Raw genomic sequence first — 26,751 nt, forward strand, 5'->3', positions numbered from 1 at the left:
TTTTTTATCGTCTCACATTATCACAAGACTGGCGAGTACAGTATAATGAGATATTTTGAGAGAGAGGAAAAGACCACAGTCATGTAGCTTTTATTTTAGTATATGATCACGATTGTTCTATTTTATCATTAGTTATAGTTGTTAATGTCTTACTGTATCTAATTTATAAATTAAACTTTGTGACAGGTATATATGTGTATGAAAAAACAGTACATATGGGGTTTGGTACTGTTTGAAGTTTCAGGCATCCAGTGGTGATCCTGGAACATACCCCTTGCAGATAAGGGGGACTACTGAATTACCAAATTAATTTAAACAAGTATCAGTAAAATTGCCAAGTTGACTGCTCAGTTGTATTTGAATGACCTTTACTGTTTCTTTAGCCATTGAATAAAGCCATTTAGCCAGTTTGAAAAAAGACACAAATTTTCTAAAATTAGGTCTCAAAATAAAGCAAATATAACTATCTATTTAAAATATATTACACAGTGCAGCTTAGAACTTAAGGGTTCTGAAGTTAGCCTGTGTTCTAGAGTTCAGCTGCCAATGTGGAAGCCTTGGCTCTACATTTAGCTGCTATGTGACCTTGGCCAAGAACTTAGTTTTTCTGTATTTTATAACCTGAAAAATGGGCACAGTCACAGTATCAACTTTTTGTGATTTTTTTTAAGGATTAAATGAGTTAAAGTATAAAAAGCAACCGATAAATGTAATTATTATTAATATCAATATGTGTATATTGAAAGTTTATATGAAGATTTTGCTGTTTATAGGAAATCTACAGGAATAGAATCTAAAAATAGGAATCTGAAACTTCTGTTCTGTGTATGAGTGGTATTCTGCTAAACCGAAGTATAATTAAATAAGCACTGCAGAATAATTGGCATCTTATTAATTTTATTACCTTTCACAACAAACTAAGGCTCCAGGCGACACTGCAGAGCTGGGTCTTTTAAGATCCACGTCTGTTTGTTGGCAGGGTTTTACACTACTGTCAGGTTCGGTTTTCTTTAGTTTTCATTAGTTTGAACTAGAAACAACCTATTTTGCCGGACTGGTTTATTTTTGTTGAAGGAGGCTGGCTGTCTGACAATTATGTTTACCAGGGAATTTATTTCTCTGGTATACTCCTTACAGTTCTGGGGAGTAAGAAAGCAGTCCTCATACCCTCACAGTTTTTAAATTCCCACATGAGAATGAAAATTTTGTCTACAATACCAGACTTGTTTGTTCAACATAAAAGAACATAAATCCTCCGTGGGTCCCCAGGGGTTTGTTAGAGAAAGGGAGTGATCATTATAAACCACTTACCGCTGTGTGCTCTGTATCATGTTGCCGTGAGAAAGTGATGTTTGATTGGCTCATAAAATAGGTTTAGTAAATCCTTTAAACACTGATGTGAGCAGTTGTGCATGTTGGAAATTAATACCTGAGAGTGTATTATAGGGATTACCAAGTCTCCAGAACAGTCACCTGGGCATGCATAGATTTTTGTGTGTAAGGAAGATTATGTTTTGTGATTTCACTTTTATGTGTCAAATGCTGCTTGGTTTTACCATCTCCCTTTCGTTTGACTGAGGCCTGCAGACATCTTTCTTCATTGTTTTCTCTCTTCTTGATGTTTTGAGCAGTGCTATGGTATATAAACCAACCAACTTCCACAGTGAATTCCATCTGCAAACATTTTATCAGAAAAAAGAGAAACTTCAAATTATTAGGGAAATCTACTAGATTTAACGCATGAGCTTTTTTCCAACCACATTCTATATATCCTCACACAATTTAAAGGAAATAGAAAATTAAGTGTCAGTGATTTTTGGTTTTGGTTTTTTTTATTTTGCTGATTAGATAGCAACAGTGAAGCTTGGGAACAGTGTACAGGTAGATCTTCACTGCGTCTATTTTACATGATCTTAAATATAATTTTTTTTAAAATGCAGTTTTTGTAACCATATCTTTTAGCAAGGGGATTTACTGTTTTGATGAAGAGGGAAAACTAAGCTTCAGTAAATAATGATGTTACTGATACTTTTCAGTTCCACAGACATCTAAACCATCATTGAGTATTACCATTGAAATTGATGGTGGAATAAATGAGTGAAATTTAGAATTATATTGTTATAGAACCCCACTTCTGAAAAAAATCTTACAAGTTCACTGTGAAAGAATTAGTAGCACATGTTAGATTCTGCTGTTTTATAGGCAAGAACACAGTACTTTTTTAGATGTCCATTTCATTTAACCTTCATGGAATGTTAAAAAAAAAAAAGATTTTTTTAAAGCACTGTGGTAAATGTGTGCATCAGGCTTGTATGAGGTATAAGAATTAATTGCCAACTGTCTAACTGCAAATCCAGAAATTGTTATAAAGATTAGTGGATTTTTTTTTAATGGCATCAAGTTAGGTAGAAAATCTTCATGAAAAAAGTAATAATGTGCTTCTAACTGTTATTTGCAGGACAGTGATTTTTGTAGCAGAATGTAAATAGAGCCAAAGTTAGGACTTACTTGTTCCTTAAGAACTTAACATTTATAATCCAGCTGTTTTGTGTATATAATCCCTTTAAATACTTCTAAAGAGCTTCCAATCAGATACATACATAACAATGTTTATTTCTTAATAAATAAAAAAGTATATAATAGTAAAAATACTTAATGTAAATTCATGTAGTTCTCTTGCATATGGCCTTTTTCTCTTAAGATGCTTCTATTAGAAAGATATAGTTATTTTGAAAATGGACTGAAGTAAATTTTTGACGCTTTGTGTTCCGTCCAACCAGTTTGCTGAAATGACTGAACTGCCAGACCGGAGGGGGGTGGCTTTCAGTTTCCGTCGTCTTTGAGCTTTCTTTGGTATCTGGCACTCGGGGCGCTGTCCACCGCTTCTGCTTCTGGTGGATATTTCCCTTCTCTCTTCGCTCCGTTCTGCGGCATCAGTCACAGAGGCTTTCCTCACATCCCCCCCAACTGCTCCTTTTCAGGATGTTTTTGTTACAGGCGCTCTTCTTTCTATTCTTGTTTGTGATGTCCTTGTTTCCCGGCATCCTTCAGATACGTGAAGATTCTGTTCTCTGCCCGTGTTACTCCCTCACTGAAACCTCCACAGCCATCCTCTCTAAGGGAGGCACACTCAGATGCCTCCATGGGCGGCTACTGCAAGTAGGTGATGATCGATCTGGGCATTAAAACAGCAGCAGCAGCAGCAGCAGTAGCGGCAGCATAGAACATAAATGGACATCTTTAAAAACTTAGAACATGTCCCATCCAAAGCTATTTCCGCCTGGTCCCAACCTCAGCTGCTATGAAGGAATGAAGGTTCAGTGTTCATTCCTTCATTCACCAGATAGCAATACTGCTCTTATTGTGTTCCTGGCACATAGATGTTAGGGATAAGGCAGGAAATGGAAGATGCCACCTCTCCTGGAGGTGACACCAATTCCGGAGATCTGAGCAGTCATACTGCTAATGATATTTAGCTAATGATATTTAGCATTACCAGATCTTTAAATTTAATTAAAAAAAAAAATAAAAAACAACAGCAACAACAACAACAAACCAGAAATTCAGACTTTCCTCTGAAATTCCACTTTTTGGAATGTTGATATAAATTTTGGAAAGAAACATATTACAACATTATTAAAACTGCACTGACCTGTTTGCAACATTGGCCTACAAAATATTCCAACATCTGACTCTGAAGTACCCAGGCCTTTCCACCTACACCTATTCTTCCAGCTTGATCTTCATTTGCTTCTTCGTTTCCTGCCCTCCACTCACCGCCCACCATGCCTGGCCCCCTCTTTCTGCATCTTACAGATTGTACTTCTCACTCCAGTGCGTTTCCATTTCCCCTCTTTTCAGCCGTGGTCATTCAGTACCCACTGACAGCCCAAATGTTCCTTTGTAAACTGACCCTAATCTTACTGTGTAGAATTACTCCTACTCTGCCAGTATTCCACAGTATTTCCTACCCACTCTCATTGGAGCACTTACCAAAGTGTTTTATGGGCCCTGAGCCCAAAGAAGCTATAGTTTCATCTTTGTATCCTAAGAATCTAGCTTTGCACCAAGTCAGCGCTTCATAAATGCTTACAGAATGATTGAGCAGGTCTGAAACCTGGCTTTCTTCGAGCTCACAATGGTGGTAACCTACATTATAGAGGTTTAGGCAAAAAACCTCCAAGCACAAAGAGATACTCTCTGAATAAATGCTTTGTTTCACATGTAAACAGTCTTGATGTAAAAATTATCCTTTCTTATCACATGGTAGCTGTCCACTTCTGTACCAAGTATATCTGAAATAACTACTTAGGTCTGTTCTACCCAACTCTTCTGACCTCTGAGCACACCCCTTTTCGGTCCCACCACACCCAAACACCGAACTCCTAAAATGGTGATACTGGTTGACTTACACATTAGTCATTGATGACCCCAGACTCATCATGTAGAGCAGATAGTCTGACCTTTGTAATTGAGTTTTATTTATTGTTTTCGAACTCCAAAGGTTATATTAAAAGTTCATGTGAAGGTGGGAACAAGGGATGCCGGTTGGAGAGGAAGGACAGCTTTATTGAACGGCGGCTTGTGTGCCAGCCCTGTTTCAGGTACGACACAGGTGCGCTGTCTTAAGACATCCCTGTGAGCTAAGTAGCTGTGTCGTCAATGTAAGACCAAGGAAAATGAGGCTGAGACAAGTTAAGTTACATGTCATAAGACAGTTCTGGGTACTTCTTCAGGATGAAGATGAATAAGCAGAAATTGGCCTGTTAGATACTTTGTATATAATTTTCACCAATTTTTTTCTGTAAATTCAATACTGCATAAAATGTATTATTTTTAGTTGCCTAACATCTGCTGAATTTAGATTTTTGGAAGAATCCACTGGTGATTTCAACCATGTCAGACCTACCTACCTTTTAAGAAAAGTTTTGCAGTATCCTATTTAGTTTTCTGAAATGAGTTTATGGAAGAATCATCTATTTATGTGCACAGTTGTTTAAAATATAAGTACAATGGCATGTGTGCTATAGAAACCAGAAATTGCAAAGTGAGTCCTATGAAAATAGTGGATTTAAATACATAAGGACACATGCACAGTTACACTAGGAAAACAAAAGTGGTCAGATGCTTGCATCTCTTAAGTAGACTCATTGTGAATATGACCATTATAGGTACAGGTGAATATGTATATGTTTAACTGTTTTGATTGTACAGATAGTATAAGCAGTGTTCCTGTTCATGATATGTTTTTGCAAATAGTAGTTCTTGGTAAAGTTCCAAATATGAAAACTTTCCTCAACTTACTCAATAGCTTAATTTCTGGAAAATTTGGTTTTAACTAAAACTGCAAAACATATTTGTTTGTATGTGAGATAATTATTAGTTTCCAAACTCAATGAGCTATATCAAAGATTTTGCCATATGAATGTCTAGTGAACTGTTTGGAAAGCTCAGAGAACATGGGGCAGAGACAGACTTCTTAGACTTCCCATTGTTGTTGGACTTCCCATCGTTGAAATCCCTGGACCTTGCCTATTGCATGTCGTAGTGCCCACCTCACTCCTAACTTCAGTATAGCTGAGAATGCCTCTACAGGTCACTTCTGAAACGTTTTCTTAAGAGACAATACTGCTCTTCAGGAGTACCACTGACTGAAGCCTTCCGAACCAAAATTAACATTTGCTGGCAAAATATTATTTATTCCTTATGTTTAAGATACTGTGTGTAGTGTAGTGAACTCAAAGAATATAAAAATCAATTCCTTTCTTCAAGGATTTAAGAGACTAAGAAAATGGATCACGTGTTGGGGGCGCCTGAGTGGCTCAGTTGGTTAAGTGTCTGCTTTCAGCTCAGGTCGTAGTCTCGTGGTCCTGGGATCAAGTCCCATGTCCCACTCCCTGCTCAGTGGAACATCTATTCCTTCCTTTCCCATTGCCTCTCCTCCCACTTGAATGTGCTCTCTCTTGCTCCCTTTCTTTCTCTCTTGCTCACTCTCCCTCTTTCTCTCAAATAAATAAAATCTTAAAAAAAAAAAAAGAATAGAAAATGGATCACTTTCATATATAGTGAATATTGAAAATAAGTGTTTATCACAAACAGAAAGATGGCGGTGAGCTGAGAACAGCAGAAAGGTCTCACAGAGGCAGACTGGTACAAAGCGAGATTTGAAGGATGTATGTGTAAGGATGTGGCTCTAGAAAATCTTGCGGCGGATCAGGAAAGGGAGCCAGGGAGTCTGCCTAGGGTGAAAGCGTTACTGTCAGAAAGTAATGGGCAGTGATAATAGCAATTAAGATTAGAGTAAAACTGTCATATCCATATGGAAATTAAATGGAATAATTCACAAACTGTCAGCTACGGTTGCTGCATACAGAATATTTAAGTGTTGAGATGGCTGTTCAGTGAATTTGAAGTTCATTAACAGTTTTATGGAAGGCTTAGAGTAGAAGACTCATTTTCCTTTAACAGAGAATGCATTTTCAGTTTTATCTCTTCTTTGGACTATTTTATTATATTTACCTAGTTAAATTTGGAATGGACCCCTGGCTCTGGTCCATAGATAGATTCATTGGATCCATGATCGTGGACTTTGAATTGCTACAGTAGCAGATCATAGGACTTTATGTCTCTTTTGTCTTTGTGTCTTGCAGGTATGACTTTGTAGAAGTTGAAGAACCCAGTGATGGAACTATATTAGGGCGCTGGTGTGGTTCTGGAACTGTGCCAGGAAAACAGATTTCTAAAGGAAATCAAATCAGGATAAGATTTGTATCTGATGAATATTTTCCTTCTGAACCCGGGTTCTGCATCCACTACAACATTGTTGTGCCAGTAAGTATCACTTAGAGATTTCCTTATTTAATTGAGTTACTGTTCTGTGTACTTATTTTAAAAAGAATCAGGAAAAACCAAAAACAAAGACCTTTCCTTCACTTGATTTTTTCTTATCCATAAACATCACTGTGGTATCATAAATAACTTGAATTCCTTACTATAGATCATTAGTCCGGTGAAATACCTTTTTCAGTGCAATGAGATAACTTGTTTTTTACAACATTTAGGAGATTGCATCATCCATTCCTCCGCAGCTCACTGATATTTCAGTATTTATGGGAAGTTACATATGTGGGTAACATTTTCTCCTGAAAAAAAGAAAAGAAAATCTGTGTATTTATTACTCATAGCATTTAGATCACCATCAAAATTTGGACAGTATAATGTCTTCCTGAATTTCAAGTTTGAATCATATTAAATGATAAAATACGATTTTAGTTTTCTAGCTTTTCTGGAGACCTTTCTTATATGATATTCCTTTGCATTTTGCTACCTGTTACTCTCACTTTAAAGATGGAAACTTTGAAGCTTAACACGGGATTGTAATGGTTCTAATTTTCCAATTCACCTGTATATTTGGAATAAATACATTGCAGAACTAGAAAGCCAGCACAATTTGACATTAATGCCATTTTAGCTAGATTCATGTCCGTAATTGCGTTAGAAGTTCACGTTCTTAATTTGCTGTCTTACTATTCCCCTCCAGTTAAGGTTGGCATCTTTCCTTACCTGAACCTTCCGAAAAATATTTTTTTAATGTGTTGTTTATGAATATGTGCATAACCTTTTTCTTTTTATTGAGAAAGATAAATTCACTATTCTTTTTAATGTTACCAATGTTAGAGTAAAATACATCTTAAGAAGTAGTTATCTCCATTTTCCTACTTACCCTGCTTAAATAATATTTCTGGCTCTTTTGTTTCAAAAAAGATGTTTTGAAATTATCACGGGAATTTAGGAAATCTACTTTGCCTAATTATAATTATTACTATAATTTTAGTTATATCCTGATTGCTTGTACCCTTTATTTCATGCCCGGGGCATACTGAACAACCAAAAAAGGAAACTTCACCTTAACATTACAATATGAATATAATATACAAATTTTAATATTGATTCCATATTTCCTAATTGGCTTCATGAATTGCTAGTTTGCTGTGTGCATTTGTTCTTATACCCAGAAAAAGCACAGGTTTTAATGCATGTAACCCACACCCTGTTGTGTTGCCAATGTGCCTGCTGGTTTGCTAAACCTTCTGTCAAAATCATTGAAGATCTTATTTTCTATGTTATTTTAAATGGTGATATTATTGATCATATTTAAAAAGCATACTAGGTGGCATCTTCGTATTTGTATGAATACTTCAGAATTACTGTAAGCAATATGAGAAAAATAGTAAATGGGTTTTCAGTATTCTGGGTATGATGAAAAAATAGATACAAATGTTTAAAATAATACATAAAATAAAGGGTATTTATCCCAAACGTGTGACAAAAATAAATTTGAAGCTGAGAAGATATTTATATGTTAAATAAACTGTTCTTTTCACATTGTATTAATTTAGATGTGTATAGCTAGCAATTCGCTATCTCATGCTACAGATTAATACATATATTAAGCTAAAATATATGTACATATGTCGACACCAAGGGTTGTCTTTTCCTCATTTTATGACTGCATGGGTTAGTTAGTTGGATAACCCAGGAGCTGTGCGGATTAAATAAATCCATATCTTATGTAAAGATAAATGTAAAGGAAATTTATAGTGTTGTACTCAGTTCTGGGTCCATTACAGGCTCTTAATAAGTACTTGAATGCTGAGTTGATCATACTGCTCATTCACTCAGCTTAACTAACAGATGATTCGCTGACACCTGGTATTTTTATCACTGAGCATAAAGCAGGTTCCTGAGCCTTGAAATGAGATAAAGCATCATAAGGATCTGCAGTAAGTATTACCCATCCTCTTGACTCAAAAGGGCTCTGCCACGTGGTTTGACCTGCTTCTGGAGATTTATTGTGATTAAGATCAGAAACTGCTTCTGAGAGACTTTAGAAGAAAGCTGTATCACCGGTTACATCATTAAAATTAAATTCAGTGTATTTTTCAATAGTTGCTGTAATCCTTTGATAAAATTGCAAATGTGGGTTTTGGTAGTCTGTGAATTGACATTCTCCCGGCATCTACGGTGCCACGTTTTGTGTGGTACCCAAGTTGACTCGTGATAGGCTGCAGAAAATGGAGATATGTAGAGATACGACATAGGAAATATATTTTTTTAATTTGTCTCATGCTTAGGAAAAAACAGCAGCCATTGGTCTGTAAGAAACAAGATAACGTGACAGCATAGTCCTGCATTGCCTAATAAGGTGTGATTTGGTGATCTTCATTTTGCCAGAATGTTTTCCAGGCTGATTATAGATACATGATTTTTGTAATCTCACAAGCTTCGGTTCTGTTAAATTTATTTTGGCAATTTATCTGCCTTTTCTTCACCTCTCCTTTGTCTTGGTTCCATGTTTCCCTCTCTCCCACACAGCCACCCTCCTACTGTCCATGATTTCTGTAGAAAACTGAGATTTAGTTAGTGAAAATTTAACAAGTGGTTTTGCTGTTAAGCCTTCCAGAATGTTTTGAATTATTATTGTGTATTGCTAAATGACATCCCTCTCTCCATGCCTCTCCTCCCCACAACGTTATTACTAACAGGGCAACAATCCATCAACCTTATCTGTGTATCAATGAATGAAAGCCCAAGGGAAGAAAGTTTGCCTTTTCAAGAAGAGACTTAAAAGTTCTTCTGGCATTTGCTCAAGGGCATGTGCCCTCCAACCCCTGGATCATCTCTGATTCCCCACTCCCCCAGGATTAACTTCATAATTAGCACACCCAGCTTCCCAGAGGCATTGGTCTAATTGAATGCAACCTGCCACAGCAAAATAGGACTTTTAGGGACCACTGGCCACATTGGTTTCTTTATTCTGTCATGATACAAATGATGCAATGATGCGAATCCCAAGTCCTTAATGGACTATTAACTTGCGGAATTGAGGTTTGCTGCTGAGCGCCTAGCACAATGCCAGATACATTGCAGCTGCTCACTAGTACCTAAAGGAAGTTCAGCCAGTTCCCCTCAGAGGTGTCTAAATGTGGAGCTGCCCTGACTTTCATTGACTCTGTTCCCCTTGTTACTGTTGTGTAATGTTGCTGATTCATAACCTAGAGCACTGGTGAACTGCAGTAATGACAGCAGGTATTCTCCAAGTCATGATATGGTAAAACTGGTCTCTCCCTCTCTCTCTCTCTGTCTCTCTTGCTTTCTGGTGGGGAGCGGAACATTTGGAGTAAAGACATTGGTGCGTACTTAACGACATTATAACCATTACTGTGTATAATCATACTTTCTGCTTTTTATAATTAACTTCATATTTTGCATCTATTCAAAAACCAACAGAAACTTTGAGTTTAATCCATTTTTTCCCTGGGACAATTATGGAGAAATTCTATTTTAATATTCTTTATAGTTTACAAGTAAGGGGGATCACTCTGCAGCCTTCTTTGGAACCATGAATGGATATGTCTGATTCTAGCCAACCTTTAAGGTTGGTTGATTCTATACCAATCTTAGACAGTGTGTATCTTAGCAGTAGTACTTTTAAAATTTTCAGAAACGGTGTTGCCATACACATGTTGTCATTAAAAACCAAGTTCACCTTTGTCAGATGATTTACCCACTCTTTTCCCCAGACTAATGAATGAGAGCGCATATAGGTAAAACAAGAGATTATTTACTTTGAATAAAGTGATGTTGATTTAATAAAGATTTTTTGTATTCTTTTATATGTAGTTACCCTGCTTTTTTTTTTGTATTAAGATTTCAGTGTCATTTTCTTGATTCCTAGATCCCTTAGAGTAAAACATAAATAAAATTTATCTTTGCACTTTACTATTTTAAGTTGATATTATAGGCTGAGTTTTACTTTAGAAAAATCTTTAGCATAAGATGTTTACCTGAAATTGTAGCTAGTTGTTTATAGCTTTAAAAAAAAAAATACTGGATTCACTGTATAAGTTTAAAATGTAGCATTTCAATGTTATTTTCAAGAATCATTTATGGAAATAATAGACTCCCCAATTATGCCCCATTAATAAAGAAAGAAAAATAAGTCCATGTAAATTGATGCCAAACAATATATATGCAGCTTTTATGATTGTGCATAAGGAGTTAATAATGTCTTTGATTTTTTTTTTTCCTTCATGCTTAAAAAAAGTGGGGGGGCTGGTAGATTAGCAGTGAGAGATTGTTTAGGAAGAAATGAAGCAAAACTGAAATAAAACAGTGCAAGCTTGTTTCTGTTTGGAGGCCACACACATTGAGAGCCCAGCACACATTTCGGATCTCTTACAAAGAAAATTTCTTGTTTAATTTTAGAGTAATTTATAATAGATTATGTATGTTTTACTCTGTGTACTATAGTGTAAGCACCATTATTTTAAAATGTTAAAAAATCTACAAAGCTGAAAAATGGCATCTTTTCTGCTAACATCAAAAGACCTTATTAAAAGTTTATTTGTAAAAAAATAATAATAATAAGTCTTAATATAAAATATTGCATATTTTAATCACTTCAAAAATTACTTCAAAAGTTGCTTATTTTTAAATAAAAGATACAAATCCAAATATGAATATTTTTAGTGGTTTTATTCTTTGCATATAGAACTATTTCCTCTTGAGTATATATTGTTTGTAATATATATGTTTTAAAATGGTTATGAGATGTGGGGATTTTTTTCTCTCTCCAATCTGGTTAAAATTTTGAAGAATGATTAAAACACCATTGATTTCTTTTAAAACACTGTTGTTGAATATACTGTTTTTTCAGGAGTTTTAATCTAAGCTTTGGACCAGAAGTAGTAACACAATATTTTCAGCAATTCATTTATTTGCATTTTTCATGTAATAAATGGATCGGTTTAGATTAAGAGAAGTACATGTTAAAGCTACCGTACTAATTGACTCCATATATTTTTATCTTCTTGCCTTTATTGTCTGAAAAGAGGAGAGTGTGGGGTGATGAATGAACTGAAGGCTCTTTTAACTCACAGCAACCCGTGAAACTCATCTTTTAAGTTGCTTTTCAATTTTTCCTGTTCTTTGCTATTTTCTTTTTTTCACTGGTTAGCAACAGTTGTTTGGACTCACATTTTTTTTAATTCCTTTTTGTAAACTTATACCCAGAGATTAAATAATGCTAGAGAATGGCATGCAAGTATTGTAGCCACTTTATAATCCCAACTATGGGTTTTCCTTAATAGTGATTTTGTAAATGATTTGTCCAGAGTTAAGTCAGTGCCTGGCCAGTATGCACTATAGAATGGTGTATGATTTCTGTGGGGAAGGCTTAGAAGGACACTTGATGCCTGAGGTGCCATTAAGGAATGCATGACTGATTGCCAAAGTAGTTATTAATTATGCGGGATACAGAGAACAAAGCAGCTCAGTGAATATTGAAGTTGGAGGGAGAAAGGAGGAGGGGGCTATTTTTTCAGTCCCTTCTGGCATGTGCCAGTAGGTTATTTCACTGTTAATATCATGTAAGGAAAAGTCTTAACTGAAGGCCAAATTTGCTTTTATGTTCAGGTTAAGAAAAATTCTAAGTAACTCTCAAACAAGGTATCAAGTTCATTTTCTTAGAGGAAAAATAAAGCAGCATACCTGGAATAAAAACCCTTAGAGCAGTATCATAACCCCAACTCCATAGCTCCATAGGAAGCAAATTCAGTGTTAGACTGTCAAGATTTTTTAAAAATTGCAGATCTTCATAACAAATTGCACTGCATTCCTATATTGTATTAAACCAGTTTTAATGAGTGAAAAATGTAGGTTGTAAACCTTTAAAATAAATTTGTATTTACCTTAAGAGAGAATTAAGAGAAAAAAATTGTTCTTTGAATTTTTTGTAGTATTTAGAGAATGAAAGAAGTTATTTCAAGTACTTCATGTCTATACCATCGTCTGAAACACTTTTTGGGTGATTAGGTTTTTATTAAAATATACAATGTAACTGTATATTTATGCAAGGAGTCTAGAGATGACAGTATTTTATTACATCAAAGAAATTACACAATTGCTACAGAGACTAAGCTTTTCCTTGGCTAAGAGCTGTTTAATGTATTTTTCTAACAATTTCTTCCCCATGGACACAGTGCTCTCTTTCATGTGAAGATCATGGTCTCTCTTCCATTTCTCCTGACTCTTTTTGTTCCAGTTAATTCCTAGCTACCTTAGAAAGAATTTCACAGATGGTGTGATTTGTAGTTAGAAAGGAAAAGGCAGTTGGTGCTACTGCAGGAATGGTAGACGACAACCAGACAACTGAGTTGAAATACAAAGGGTTATAAATAAGAATTTAGGAAAGCTTGAAGTTTGATGGACTCCTGTTTTATATCTAAAGCCACAAAGACTTAAAAGCTTAGAGTTAATATGGCCCCAAACCTGTGGAATTATTCTCTAGAAGTTTGTTGCAACTGAAAATGATAAAATAAATGCTTTGTCCTCAGTATCCTCTTCTATTTTCCTGTTAAGTCTTTCAATAGGCATTGAAGAATTATTTGAGGAGATATTTTGTTGTGAGAAAATTAAAAAATGTATATGGCATTCCCCTAGGTCTCTGAGAACATTTTCCCCCCTTGTTTTGAGGGGGGAAAATGTAACACACACACACACACACACACACACCCTATATACCTATATAAATACACTACATGAGTAAGTGTAATATAAGTGGTTTGGAACGATTTAAAGAAAGAGAGGCAATTGGTGGAAGCAGAGGGTTATTATAACTCTCAGATTAAAGGAAACAACAAATGGTCAAACAAACAAAAACCCTGGGAGAGGCTTAGTATAGGTTTGATATCAAATATATTATTAAAAATCCCTGAAGAGTTTATTAAAAACAATATTATCAGATGTCAGAGATTACGATTTTCTTTATCTGGAATAGTGCCCAGTTATCTGCATTTTCATCAAACATGCTTGGAGATTCTGATACAAGATGTTCTCACGTTGAATTTGTGGTGAGAAATTGCTGTAGACTATAAACTAAGCAGATGCAAAGGTTTTATTACAAGATGTTGGGGAGGTACTTTTTCATTTTCAAACAAACATGAATATTTGGGAGGAGCAGATTGGAAATTCTGCATGAATATTTTCTTACTATTCTACCCATGTGTTCTCTGGTTTTTTTGGTGGCTTTTTTGTTTTGTTTTGTTTTGTTTTACAGGATTGCAAAAAATAAGTGGACCTTTCTCATAGAATTAGATGGCTAGATTTCAATTTGGTAATACTTGCATTTATTGTATTGACTTTTCTAAGCTATGTATTGAAGCTTATCCATTCTGTCAACTGCCAGTATCTCTTACCAGAATAAATGACAGACACTCTGCCTTCTTTTCTAGTTCAACAACCAGCTTGTCTGATAATTCACATAGGGCATAGCTCCAGCACTGAGACACAGTTCTAGACTAGATCTTCATTTGTTCTGCAGTGTAAGGCACTATTATTAGTAAAATAAGATCGTCCCAATCATCAAGAAATCTCCTTTCAATCTCCTCATATACGTTTTTCACATGTTATTTTAATTTTTGTCTGCATTACAGCTACACATAGTTTTAAGACACAAATATTTCTCTGAGGCTTGTTACAAAAATAGCAGTTGCCCCCACTTTCCTCTGCAAACTATTTTCCTGTACCTTGGAGGCAAGCGCTTCCAGTTCTTTTAACCGGTTCTTTTAGAATTGAGCTTTCTACCTTCCCGTAACGTGCTTTTGTTGTCGCTTCTTGATTTTTTGGCTTTAAGAATGATCTGTGATCATCATTGACTTCATTCTCTGGAGGGTGAGGTGTTCACTTTCTTCCACTCTCCTGCGTTTACCACATGTGCAGACACATCCCATCACTGCCTCCTCTAGTGTATCCTGATTCTATCAAGATCCAAATCCATTGTGATTACGGTGACCATGGGATCATGGTTCACAGCTGGGCCATGAACTATAATAGGACTGTGTTTCCTTTCCTGCCTTATTCTACTTCATTTTCCCTAGAGTTGTGTTATTTTTTTGGTTTGCTTAGCTTTCTATGTATTTATCACTCATTCAACCCCAAACTGTGCCTCTAATTGTGTAAATCTCCCTCAGAAACAGCCAGACACATTAGTGTTTTCTTATAATTTTATCGATCAAAAGAAATCTCTGCTGAAACAATCTGGTCTACTTCAATTTAGACTGATTACCATTTGGACCTGCCACGCAGCTGTCATCCTGGATGGGAGGGGGGTCTCCCCCACGCCCAAACCCACCCCATCATTATCCTGAGTATTCCCTTTGCCATTTTCCCAGATTAGATTCCTTGTTTTCAGGATCTCTTGTTTTCTTTCTTGTTCACTTCCTGTTTAGGAAGAATGTAAAACCCCCATGAATTTCCTGAGAAAAAGGAGCATCAGAGGTAAAATTTTGTGGGCTCAAATAACTGAAAATTCCTTTATTTAACCCTCAACCCTAGATGGATACCTCGCTAAGACTAGAATTCTAGGTGACCACTTAAAAACTAACTGGACATTCTGTGCCTGTGGATGAGTTTGTTGACTACAGGCTTCGCTATATTGTGAGATGGCAGGGTCAGTTCCTTGAAAGCCCCCTGATTTCCCAAACCTCTTTTCTAAGGGTATAATCCTGGCTGCCAGTTCTCTGAAAAGAGAGCTCAGTGGATTAAGACTGAGAGTCTCAGACATTTCCTCAACCCCCTCCATACTCCCTTATTCACAATAATATCACTGCTCTCAACTCTGATTCGGTTCCCCAGTCCCTATTTTATTCTGTTCGGGGAGCAAATTTGAGCAGGGAATAAATCCATCTTCTGCCACTACAGGGAAACAAACAGATTTGGAGTGTCAAGCAGTGTCATCATTTTCAACCGGTGTTCCTGTTTTTAGTTCCATCATCCTTCCTACTTCCACACGTACCTGTTGCCACCAGATCCCAGAGCTTTTTTGTTGCTCTTTCTTGAAAGTCAGGTCATTTCCTGATTCTGTCCCCCAGTAAATTTTGGCCCACTGATTCAATGACTGTACCTCTACCTAGCTTTCAGTTTCTTAAATTTTATCACTGTTGACTCCTTTCTGATTTCTTTGGCCTTAAAGAATTATGCATTTAAAGAAATACCTCAGGGGCACCTGGGTGGCTCAGTGGGTTAAAGCCTCTGCCTTCGGCTCAGGTCATGATTTCAGGGTCCTGGGATCGAGTCCCGCATCGGGCTCCCTGCTTCCTCCTCCCTCTCTCTCTGCCTGCCTCTCTGTCTACTTGTGATCTCTATCTGTCAAATAAAATTAAAAAAAAAATACCTTCAGAATCAATCATTTTAGGAGAGAACAGAGCTAAAATCACCACCTTTTATTCCCTCTGTTCGTATAGCAGTGTTCTTATCAAACACTAAGTTTATATTTGATCAACAAAACACTTGGAATCTCTTTACAATATATTGTAGGCATAGTATATGCCACGTGCCATGCTCTGTCATTGACTTGAAGGAACAACGCCATTATCTTTCCATGCCAGATAAAATATACTCTTGTAGCAGTTGCTTTACATGACTATGCTATCACATTTCCTTAAAATTTTTTTTTATTAACCTATACTGTATTATCTGTTTCAGGGGTACACGTTTGTGATTCATGTCTTACACAATTCACAGCACTCACCATAGCACATACCCTCCCCAGTATCCATCACCCAGCCTCTCTATCCCCACTACCCCCTCCCCTCCAGCAACTGTAGTGATCTGAAGGGGCACGTGCACCCGAATGTTTATAGCAACAGTGTCCACAATAGCCAAACTATGGAAAGAGCCCAGATGTCCACATTTCCTTTTTTAATGTTAGGGAGGCCTAGATGAGACTTGATATTGATTAGCTATTTAACATATCCTGAACTCTGTTTTAATATTAGTATTATGTCCAGGAGTATACACTAACATACCAGTACTAGATCATACATTTTACATGTTAGTTATAAAGAAACCAATCATATGATTCTTACCTTTAAGAAAATGCTGTCCTCGTAAGTAGTCTTCATATATTTATCCATGTGAGTAATACTATTAATGTATCTGAATGCTTTGAACATTAAAACTGGAACTTTAAAATTTTTGCTCCTTTCTTTAAGATGACATAATTGTTATTTATTTAAGATTACTTTGAAATCACAGGAACCTGATTTTATATACAATATAACCATCAATTTTTGCATCCTCTTAGGACAAAACTGAAAAGTATATGAGTATAGTTTTCAAGAGGTTAAATTTTGAAACTGAAGTGTATCGAAAACATTTTTTTGGAAAGGGAGTACTTTGATACCAACTTGGAAATAGTTGAATTAAGCAGAAGAGAATGATGAACATATATTGAAAGAAGTACGAGGCTTGATGGGTGCTTTTATATCCTCTAATCCCCATAATGCAATGTTATCACCATTTTAAGATTAAAACTCAGAGAATATTACATATGTAGAAGTAAGGATATTAAGTAGGGCTTTCCCAATTCTGTGTAAAGCCAGGCTGCCACTGGGCTGATTTGGGAAATACAGTAGGAAGATCACTGATGAAGGGAAAGCAAATGTAGGATTTTCTCTCACCATCTTTGCTTTCTTATTTAAACACCTAAGTAGGGGCGCCTGGGTGGCTGAGTTGGTTAAGCATCCAACTCTTGGTTTTGGCTCAGGTCATGATCTCCGGGTCATGAGATAGAGCCCTGTGTCAGGCTTCACTTTGGGCTTGGAGCCTGCTTAAGATTCTCTCTCCATGTGCCCCTCCCTCAACTTCCTCTGGTATGCTCCGCCTTTTGTGCGCTCGCGCACGCGCTCTCTCTCTCTCTCTCTCAAAAATAAATAAATAAATTTTGAAAAAATAAAACAATTATTATTTCTGTTGGATTATGATGTTTTGGATATTTTAGCACCTTGAGAAGTTGGTGAACTATATTAGAATTTATCTTTTTTTTAAATAAATGATAGTAGTCATAAATATTGAGGATTCTATTTTACTTTCTGCCCATAGTTACCTTTAAAATGCAAACAAGACATAGTTCCTTTAAAAGTTACTCTCAAAGAAAACACATTTTTTAAAAAAAAGGTAAAAGTGCACATGGAGTCAGTATTTTGCTGATTATATTTCACTTATCCGTCAGATCTCATCACTCTTGAAAAATGACACAATTACTTGTGAGTATCCTCACAGTCTTTTCGGCTCCAAAGAATTTTTCAGAGTTGTGTTATTAAGGAAACTTTGAAGGCTAAAGTGTACACAGAGAAATAAGAAAGTAAAATTGGAAAAAAAAAAAAAAAAGCCTAATGAGGAAAACAAGACTTAATTGGATGTCTTCTATCAAACATGTCTTTAACGTTAGTGCAGTGAAGAATAGACGACCCTTGGCATTTTGAGCTTGAAATCAGATGGTTTGTGCACAGTGACTGAAATAGAGTAAGCATTCGATAGTCCTTAAAATGGATGGAAAAGGAAACGCACATCTTGAGGGCTAACATACAAGGGGAATGCTCCGTCACAGCTGTTGGCAGGGTGATGCCTGTAGGCTGCTGAACGCCCCAGTGCACTGAGGCCTCCCTCAGGAAATTCCGGAATCAGGATGTCTTTGTGTCAGTGCCCCAGGGCCGAGGTCTTGTCTCTGCCTAGGTGTTTCCAGTCCGGTTAAATCAAACCAGCTTTTGTTTAGGTGAATAAGAGCTGGTGTAGAAATACCTGCCTGGTACCTTCCTTGTGTTTCTCCACGGCAAGTAGTTACTCAGGAGAAGGATTAACGCTGTCATCTGTTGCCTTGAAGGACTCTATGAATTATCTTAAATACTTTCAGAGCAGGTTTGCTTCAGAAAGCCAAGGTTTATGTGAAACTACCCCCTCCGCCCCTGGCCCCCACCACCACCTATGGAGGAATAACAGGAAAAAGCAAGATGTGACAATTACCTAAGACTCTAAAATAAAATCTGAGAAAGGAATTGGAAATAGGTGTGGATAGCTCCCAGGCAGCCTAGGCAGTGTCTAATGCCTCCTCTGAAATTGTGCTTTTAAATTTCATAGCACTGCTAGAGAGGAGAAATAACATTCTGATAGGGTTAAAAAAAAAAAAAAAAAGGCACTTTCCTGCCGGGTGTAAGTTAATGAAATAGCATGAACTGTAATTAGTTGTTTTAGGAAAAGACATGTGAAAGACAGTGAATTGTTCGAGAGACGCTGCATGCCACAACTTGACTTCCCTTACCTGAGAGAAGTGGTATTAACATATATGACACATCCTTTGGGTCAGATGCTTCAGAAGCTGTCTCAGTATTCTGACACAAATATTTTCCTTTCTTTTTGGGATATGATGAGTGATGCTTTGTGGCATTCTTGTCCCATTACTGATAAAAATGATAAAAAGGAACTCACGAATCCACCCAGGCATACAGTGCTTTGTTTTAAAGACAGGGGATCCCTTTCACACTTGGTCTTTTGCAGGTTCTCTCCAAATTTCATGTTGACAGGCTGCTTCATCATCCTTTGGAACTCCCAAAAGGTTTAATATTTTATGACTACATGGTGAGAGGGGCATATTGGACTGAAGTTGGTCGTTATAATAACACTGAATGGGAAGGTGTTTATTCCTACTGCATATTTAAGTGACTTTCCCAAATGTGGGGACGATGCTTTTCATTTATCCACTGTTTATGTTTTCTCTTCCAGTAGGATTTCTGATTACATAAAAGGGCTTCACTGTTTCCTGTGGTTTGCCACAGTCTTTATTTGGCATGATGGCAGGGCATAATTCCATGTCATGGAGCAATTTAAGAATCTTGACTCTTTAAAAGGACATATAGTCTTTTGGTAAGATCTTGGACTTTCTGCTGTGGTGCCTTTGCATTTGGTTTTCACAACTTTGTATTACAAGTTTGGGGAAAGATGCAATTTAGCTTACGTAAGGATTCAGTCATTTGACTTGGCAATACAGCTAATCTTGTATTTTAACTGGAAGTTTGTATTAAGCTGGAAAATAAAAAGCAGCTTACCTAAATAAATAATAACAGTGCACGCCATTTCTTGAACATCTGCTATTGTACTGGGTTCTTAATATATGTCATCTCATTTATTCAGTACGATAACTGAGAAATTATTTGCATCTTACCTAGAGAAGGTATGCTCAGAGAAGGAATGCAACTTGCCTCTGGTTCAGAACAAACAATTGTACAAATAATTATAGTCAAATCAAGAATTTCAGCTATAGCCTAGAATATCTCCTAGTCAACTTTTGTAGGGTAAGAACTTTTTTTAGCACTTTAACTTTGAGATCATTGTAAATTGATGTTCATTTGTAAGAAAGACCATCTATACCTTTGCCTCATTTTCCTCAAGGGTAATAACATCTTGCATAAGTATATGCAGTACAATATCACAACCTAGAAAGTGACATTGATACAATCCACCAGCCTCAAAAAGAAATTTTTGAATAAATAAAAATACACAACGCCTTAGGACATGTTCAATGAAAGTGTTAAATGAAAAGACTTTCATAAGCAAAAATTGGAGGAATATTTGATTAGTACATAGTTTTTTTTTTTTTTTTAATGGCTTAATCAAGAATACCTACAGAACCTACATTCTGGTATCACACAATGGCTTCTGCATTCCAATTTAGGTCAGGAGGGAAATTTTTATTCTAAACTGTATAATCTCATAATCTTCATCTAAAATTCTGTGTGGTGCAGAGCCATTTTTGCAGCTTAGGGTAGAACATCTATCATAGATTAAAGATTACAAAATGAAAAATAATTCCACAAATCACTCTTCTTGATGTGGGATTCAAAGTGAATGTGTGAAACATAAATAGTGACTATAAATAAATCCATGAATAAGGCTTTCCTGCCTCTGAGACAGAGATTAATGAAGTTTTAGGATGCTAAGAGCTCAAGATATAATCTATAGCTTTAAACTGATGTCAAGAATGAGAATTGATTGCTTAAAAGCCCTTCATTTCTCCAGAATAGATTGATGACTTTAGTGCTACTAAATCTGCTCTCATGCAAAATTTATATAATTTGGTTTCAACAGGTATGGTATGTGTGTGTGTGGGGGAGGGATTTACATATTAAATGTAATTATATAAGATGTAAAAGTTAAACTATTTCAAAATCAAAAGATAGTAATGTGTATGATATTTTCAAGATATTTTTTAAATTTCGAAATTCAGTGGAAGCCAGCTTATGGACCCATGAGAGCTGATAGCCAGCCTGTTAGATGGCTAGAATGGTTCAGAGGGAGACTCATGAAAACAGCACATATATTCTGTAAGCATTTAATTTCAACTTCACTACTCTTCCTTTAGGGCCAAAACCTTCACTTTAAGTAGGAGTATGCTGATTGGAGTCTTGTTGTATTTTTTCCCCAAATCATAGCCATCATGCCTTAATCATGACTTTTGGTTTGGGTTTCTGTAAGTAATAATGAGAACTCAAAGAGAGCATTTAAAGCAATCTAAGTGCAGAATTCCTTTAGGATTTTAGGAAGTTTTCCTCTTCTATATTTGTCTCCCTCATACCTCCTTGAATGTAAGCATTTATTTTAATAGTAATTCATTTTATATGCGGTCCTTCCATAGCATTCATCTAAGTCTTCAATGAGGCAACAAGTCATAGTTGATTGAATTCCTAATATTTAAACAGGGATAATTACAAAGATAAGTATTACTGATATAAATGGCTCTGGGAACAAATACAGCTGTCTCTTAAGAAGTGTAAAATTCAACTGGGGGAAGCAGGAAGGTGGCTGAGAGCATTCTGTGACCTATAAATGTATCACTGAACCACGTGTTTTGCGTGCATGGGAAGTTAGCTAAACCAGGTCGGGTCAGTGACACTCAGTTAAGATGACTGTTACCCTTTGCTCTGTTTCACTGTGGTTTCTGCCTGATAGTATATCGCTGGAATATTGTAAATAAAAAATATGTTAAGTATATAAATAACATGTATTTGTATATGTAATACAATAGAATTACTTTTAAGACTATGTGTGGCCCTATTTGGTAATGGGTAACTGTGCTTTGAGGTGGGTATGTAGATGGGTAATAAGTGAAGACATTCAATGCATTTTTTTTTTTAAAGACTTTATTTATTTATTTGCCAGAGACAGAGGGAGAGAGAGCGAGCACAGGCAGACAAAGAGGCAGGCAGAGGCAGAGGGAGAAGCAGGCTCCCTGCCGAGCAAGGAGCCCGATGTGGGACTCGATCCCAGGACCCTGGGATCATGACCTGAGCTGAAGGCAGCTGCTTAACCAACTGAGCCACCCAGGCGTCCCCATTCAATGCATTTTTATCCTCCTCTGTAATTCTTCCTGAGGGGATTGAGCTTCTTTATTTTTCAAGCCGTAGAGAACAGCGTGGCAACCTGGAGAAGTCACTTATTTGAAGGAGTGTTTTCTAGGAGTGGTATATCCTTCACATGGAATCCAGACGAAGACGTGTGAAGAGATAATTTTATTGTATTGAAAAAGCAAAGTGGCCAACAGAAAATATTAGAGAATCAGCCAAGTAATGGAGCGGCAGGGTTCTCTTTGTCTGCCTTTTCTCCCTCCTTCCTTCCTTCCTTCCTTTCCTCTCTCCCCTCTTTCTTTTAGCCTAAGTGCTCCCCTATCCTAAACTACTTGGTGACTTCTGTTGTGTTCAAAGTCAGTTTCCCAGTTTTTTGTCTCTGCCACCCTGTGTTGACTTAGGAAGATGCCATGCGTCTTTGTTTTTATTTTTTAATTTTTCTCTAAGTTAAATTGATTTCTCAGTTCAGATCAGGTGTTCTACTTTCTAATAGACGGCATGTGTTTCTGATGTCGAGTATGCGCGGCTTTGACCATCTCCTTGTCCGAAGGAAAAGGGCTGGTGGAATCTGAGCTCCAAGCAGCTATGTCGCCAGTTTCTCCAGCAGGTCAGCCTCCCCGTGACTGTCAACAGATCAAGCTGAACAAACAGAGTTTAAAGTGAGCTCTGGTTTATTTTCCTTACGAGCCATCATGAACACATAGACAGGAATGCTTGGATAGAACAATGTTTGGTGATGCAAATTATATCGTCTTTATCAGCGGTAGTGTTTACTCCTCTAAGTTCTGGCGCATTGCTTAGAACCTTGGTTACTGACCTTGACCGAGATTCTTAACTGAGGCCTCACTGCAGAGGAGTCATGTCCCTGTGACCTTGAGTGCCACAGATCTGGCTCGAATTCTCACTCTTCCACTCAACTACCTTCATTATCTTGGGAAAGTTTTCCTACCCACAGAATGTGAATGACGAAAGTTTCTGCCTTATATAGCATTGTTTGTGAGGATTATTAGCTCAGTGTTTGGCATGTAGTAGTCAATAAATGTGTGTTACCTTTATTTTAAAGGTCATTTATTATGACTGTAAGACACTATCTCCCTAAATCATATTATGAAAACGTTAACTTTAATACATGAAATTAGTGTTTTCTTTTCTTTCCTCTTGTTTTTTTTTTTTTTTTAAAGAATCCCAGTCACCATGTACTAAATTGATATCACAATTCACTAAATATATTACAGCTTACATTTGAAAAATCTGATCCAGGTTGTAAAAGATGTATCATTTATAAATAAAAGAATACATCTTTTGGGCATTTTTAAAAAGTTACTTATTTATTTATTTGACAAACAGAGATAACAAGTAGGCAGAAAGGCAGGCAGAGAGAGGAAGGGAAGCAGGCTCTCTGCTGAGCAGAGAGCCCAATGCGGGGCTCGATCCCAGGACCCTGAGATCATGACTGAGCAGAAGGCAAAGGCTTTAACCCACTGAGCCACCCAGGTGCCCCCATTTGGGGCATTTTACTTGCCTTTTTGGAAAAATAACATATTCTACTAACATGTAAGAATTCATTCTTAAAGTTCCCAAGATTGATACCAAAAAACATTTTCCAGCAGAACCTATAAAATCTAAAATAAATTTTAGAAAATTGAGATTCAGGGTCTCTCATCTATGCTGAGCTATTCAAAACTTACTCCTTTTTAGGAACTTGTCCTTGATGATCACTTTTCAGAATGGGACTGATACTTTAATCATGATAGGAACTAGTTATTGAAGACCTGCTGTCATTCTCTGGGACTAAATGGAAAACCATGTTTACAATAATACAACTGTTGGTTTTTAATTTGTTTTCACACTTAGTTTTGAAATACTTATCAGTCGTTAGTGTGAGAATCAGCTCATGGTTTTTTGAACCAACAGTCCGGAGTCTACTTTTCCCCAGGAACCATACACCATTTACCATGAGCACAGACAAAAGGGATTGCTTGCTCCATGCCCTCCTACTATCTTTCTGTTTTCGCTGAAACCGAAGAAGAGGCTGGAGCTACTATGTACGGGTAGCTGTCCCGTGGTAGTACTTAAGAAATGTGGGAGTGTGAAATTCGTCTCTGTGCTCTCCATGGTATAATTGGAAACACAGATTAAAGGTTTTGGAAAGCACAGTTTTTCATTGTTTAGACAGGTCTGTAGGCTTCCTGAACTATGCACACTACATGAAATGGGGCCTTTAGTGGTATTTACTCTTTATGTATGAATGGCATTTCTGCCTGAAGATAAAGCATTTTTGGTAAAAATAACCTGTCACTCAAATTGAGACGTTTTGCTTGGGAGATAACGTAGTTTCAAAACACTTCTCTGCTCATGCATGCTCCCCTGTTTCCCTGCTCTTCTTAAGCTTTCTGATCTTGACATGTTTGCTTTTGTTTTTAAAAATCTGCTTTGTGATTTTTACCTTTGTGTTGCATCTGTGTAAAATTACCACTACTAACATGTTTTACTACTTTAAGAACAATTTCTTAGGGGTATTTGTAATGCTAAATAATTGAAGCAAAATGGAGTGTGACTTTGAGGTTTTAATTGAATTCCTAATTGGCTCAAGTATTCCACAAATATCATTTTATTCATATTATAAATATATCCGTATTATAAACAAATGCAATTTGATTCAGGAGACCCTGAATCATATCTTCAGATTGTGGCTCCAATAAAATCTGCATTTTTAAAATTGTTTATCCATTTGTAAATCATACAGTTATTAATACCTGTTTAATCATTTTCCTACTCACTACCCACCCCACCCCCCCACCCATCCCCAGCACTATACTTTTGAGAACATTTAGAATTGCAGTCTGTTGTTAACATTTGTTTAAGCGGAGACAAAGACGCTAGGCTTTTTCTTGACCCTAGGGATTGAGAGAAAATATTTACAGATGTTAACCATGGTGAAATTACTTTTTATATATCCCTTTTGATCTCTATGAATAATAAACGGGAAGGTTTCATTAGCCATATCAAAGTTTCCAGGCCTTCCTTGAATAGATTTGAAAGTTGATGGCCAAATGGAGATTAGGTTTTTAAGCCCGTCATAGGCAGGGTGTTACATTGCTGCAACCATACCTACATGTATTAAGACGGTGAGTTCGTGTTTTTAATTTATTTTGAGACTTGCCTTTGTATCGCATTTTTATTAGGTCACCGCTACTAACATTTTATTACTTTTAGAACAGTTTTGTTGCAATATACATAATGCTAAATAAAGCTAAGTAGAGCTTTGTCTTTAGGACTTATTTAACTGCTGTAAAATCTTTGTTTATACTACTTTATGTTTAACAGATTTTTCTTCAGTTAACATGTCAATCAATTCCTTAGAATTCAAGCCTTATTTTAAATAACTCTTTTTATTCGTGTTGGTACAGTTTTCACACTATTTTCTCACTTTGACTTCTTGATTTCATAGGACTGTTTTTATTATACTCTGATAAAAAAGAGAATTTGGGGCACTTGGGTGGCTCAGTTGGTTGAGCATCTGCCTTCAGCTCAGGTCATGATCCCCGGGTCCTGAGATCAAGCCCTGCATCGGGCTTCTTGCTGAATGAGGAGTCTGCTTCTTCCTCTCCCTCTGCCTACTGCTCCCCGTGCTTGTGCTCCCTCTCTCTTTCTCTCTCTGTCAAATAAATAAGTAGAATGAATGAATGAATGAATGATGAAAGAAAGGAAGAAAGAAAGAAAAGGCTAGGAAAGGAAGAAAGAAGAGAAGAAAAAAAGAAAAGAAAATTCATAGGGGGCTTGGTTAGTGGAGCAGGTAACTCTTGATCTCGGGCTCGTGAGTTTGAGCCCCACATTGGAGGGAGAGGTGACTTAAAAAAGAAAATTTATGTTTGAGGCCTCTTAGCCTGGATGTATTTAAAGGCATGTCATACTTAATGTGACCATTTAAAAATATTTAGGTTCCAAAAAAATCTGTCACAAATTGAACATAAACATTAATAATTACACTTTTTTTTTTTACAGGTATGTCTGCTATTCATGCCCTACTTGCCATGCCAGGCTTTTGTTGACTATTGTATTCTCCCTTCTTAGCAGAGCACCTGGCACATAGTAAGCACTCCAGACTTTTTGTGAATTTAAAGTGAATGAGTGAGTGATAAATAATATCTTTCACTAGAGCTTTGGTGGCAGATGTTCCTGTGATAGCCAACAGCACAGCCATAAGTAGCACTAGCTGGAAAATTGCCTGCCTCTGGATTCTTTTGTGGTGAAACCAGAGTCCTAGAGCCTGAAGCTGGGGAGCAGCAGCCCTGTGCCCAATATGGATGTTAATCCTGGGAAAACCCGTCGTGGTTTGCCTGAGAAATCATTGCTACCATCAAGATAGGAAATTGATGCTTATGTGGGAACTAAAATGTAAAAGTGAGACAGAAAAATAGATTCAGCTCGTATAAAGTAATAAAAAAAAGTCCCGGTTCCCACCATTAACACTGTTAATTAATTGCATTACCCATTTCTTAGTGTAGCATCA

The 26,751-nt window shown here is 36.7% G+C and overlaps 1 protein-coding gene across 1 annotated transcript in view; it reads left to right on the forward strand.

Annotated features, from left to right (window-relative positions):
- Positions 1 to 26,751, forward strand: part of PDGFC (platelet derived growth factor C) — a 202,797-nt gene that overhangs the window by 141,284 nt on the left and 34,762 nt on the right. The window contains exon 3 of the mRNA XM_032332696.1: positions 6,651 to 6,831. Within this exon, the coding sequence (XP_032188587.1) occupies positions 6,651 to 6,831 (181 nt within the window). The remainder of the gene's footprint in view (positions 1 to 6,650; positions 6,832 to 26,751) is intronic.

This window comes from Mustela erminea, chromosome 2 (genome assembly GCF_009829155.1).
Source record: "Mustela erminea isolate mMusErm1 chromosome 2, mMusErm1.Pri, whole genome shotgun sequence".
In the NCBI taxonomy this organism is placed as follows: domain Eukaryota; kingdom Metazoa; phylum Chordata; class Mammalia; order Carnivora; family Mustelidae; genus Mustela; species Mustela erminea.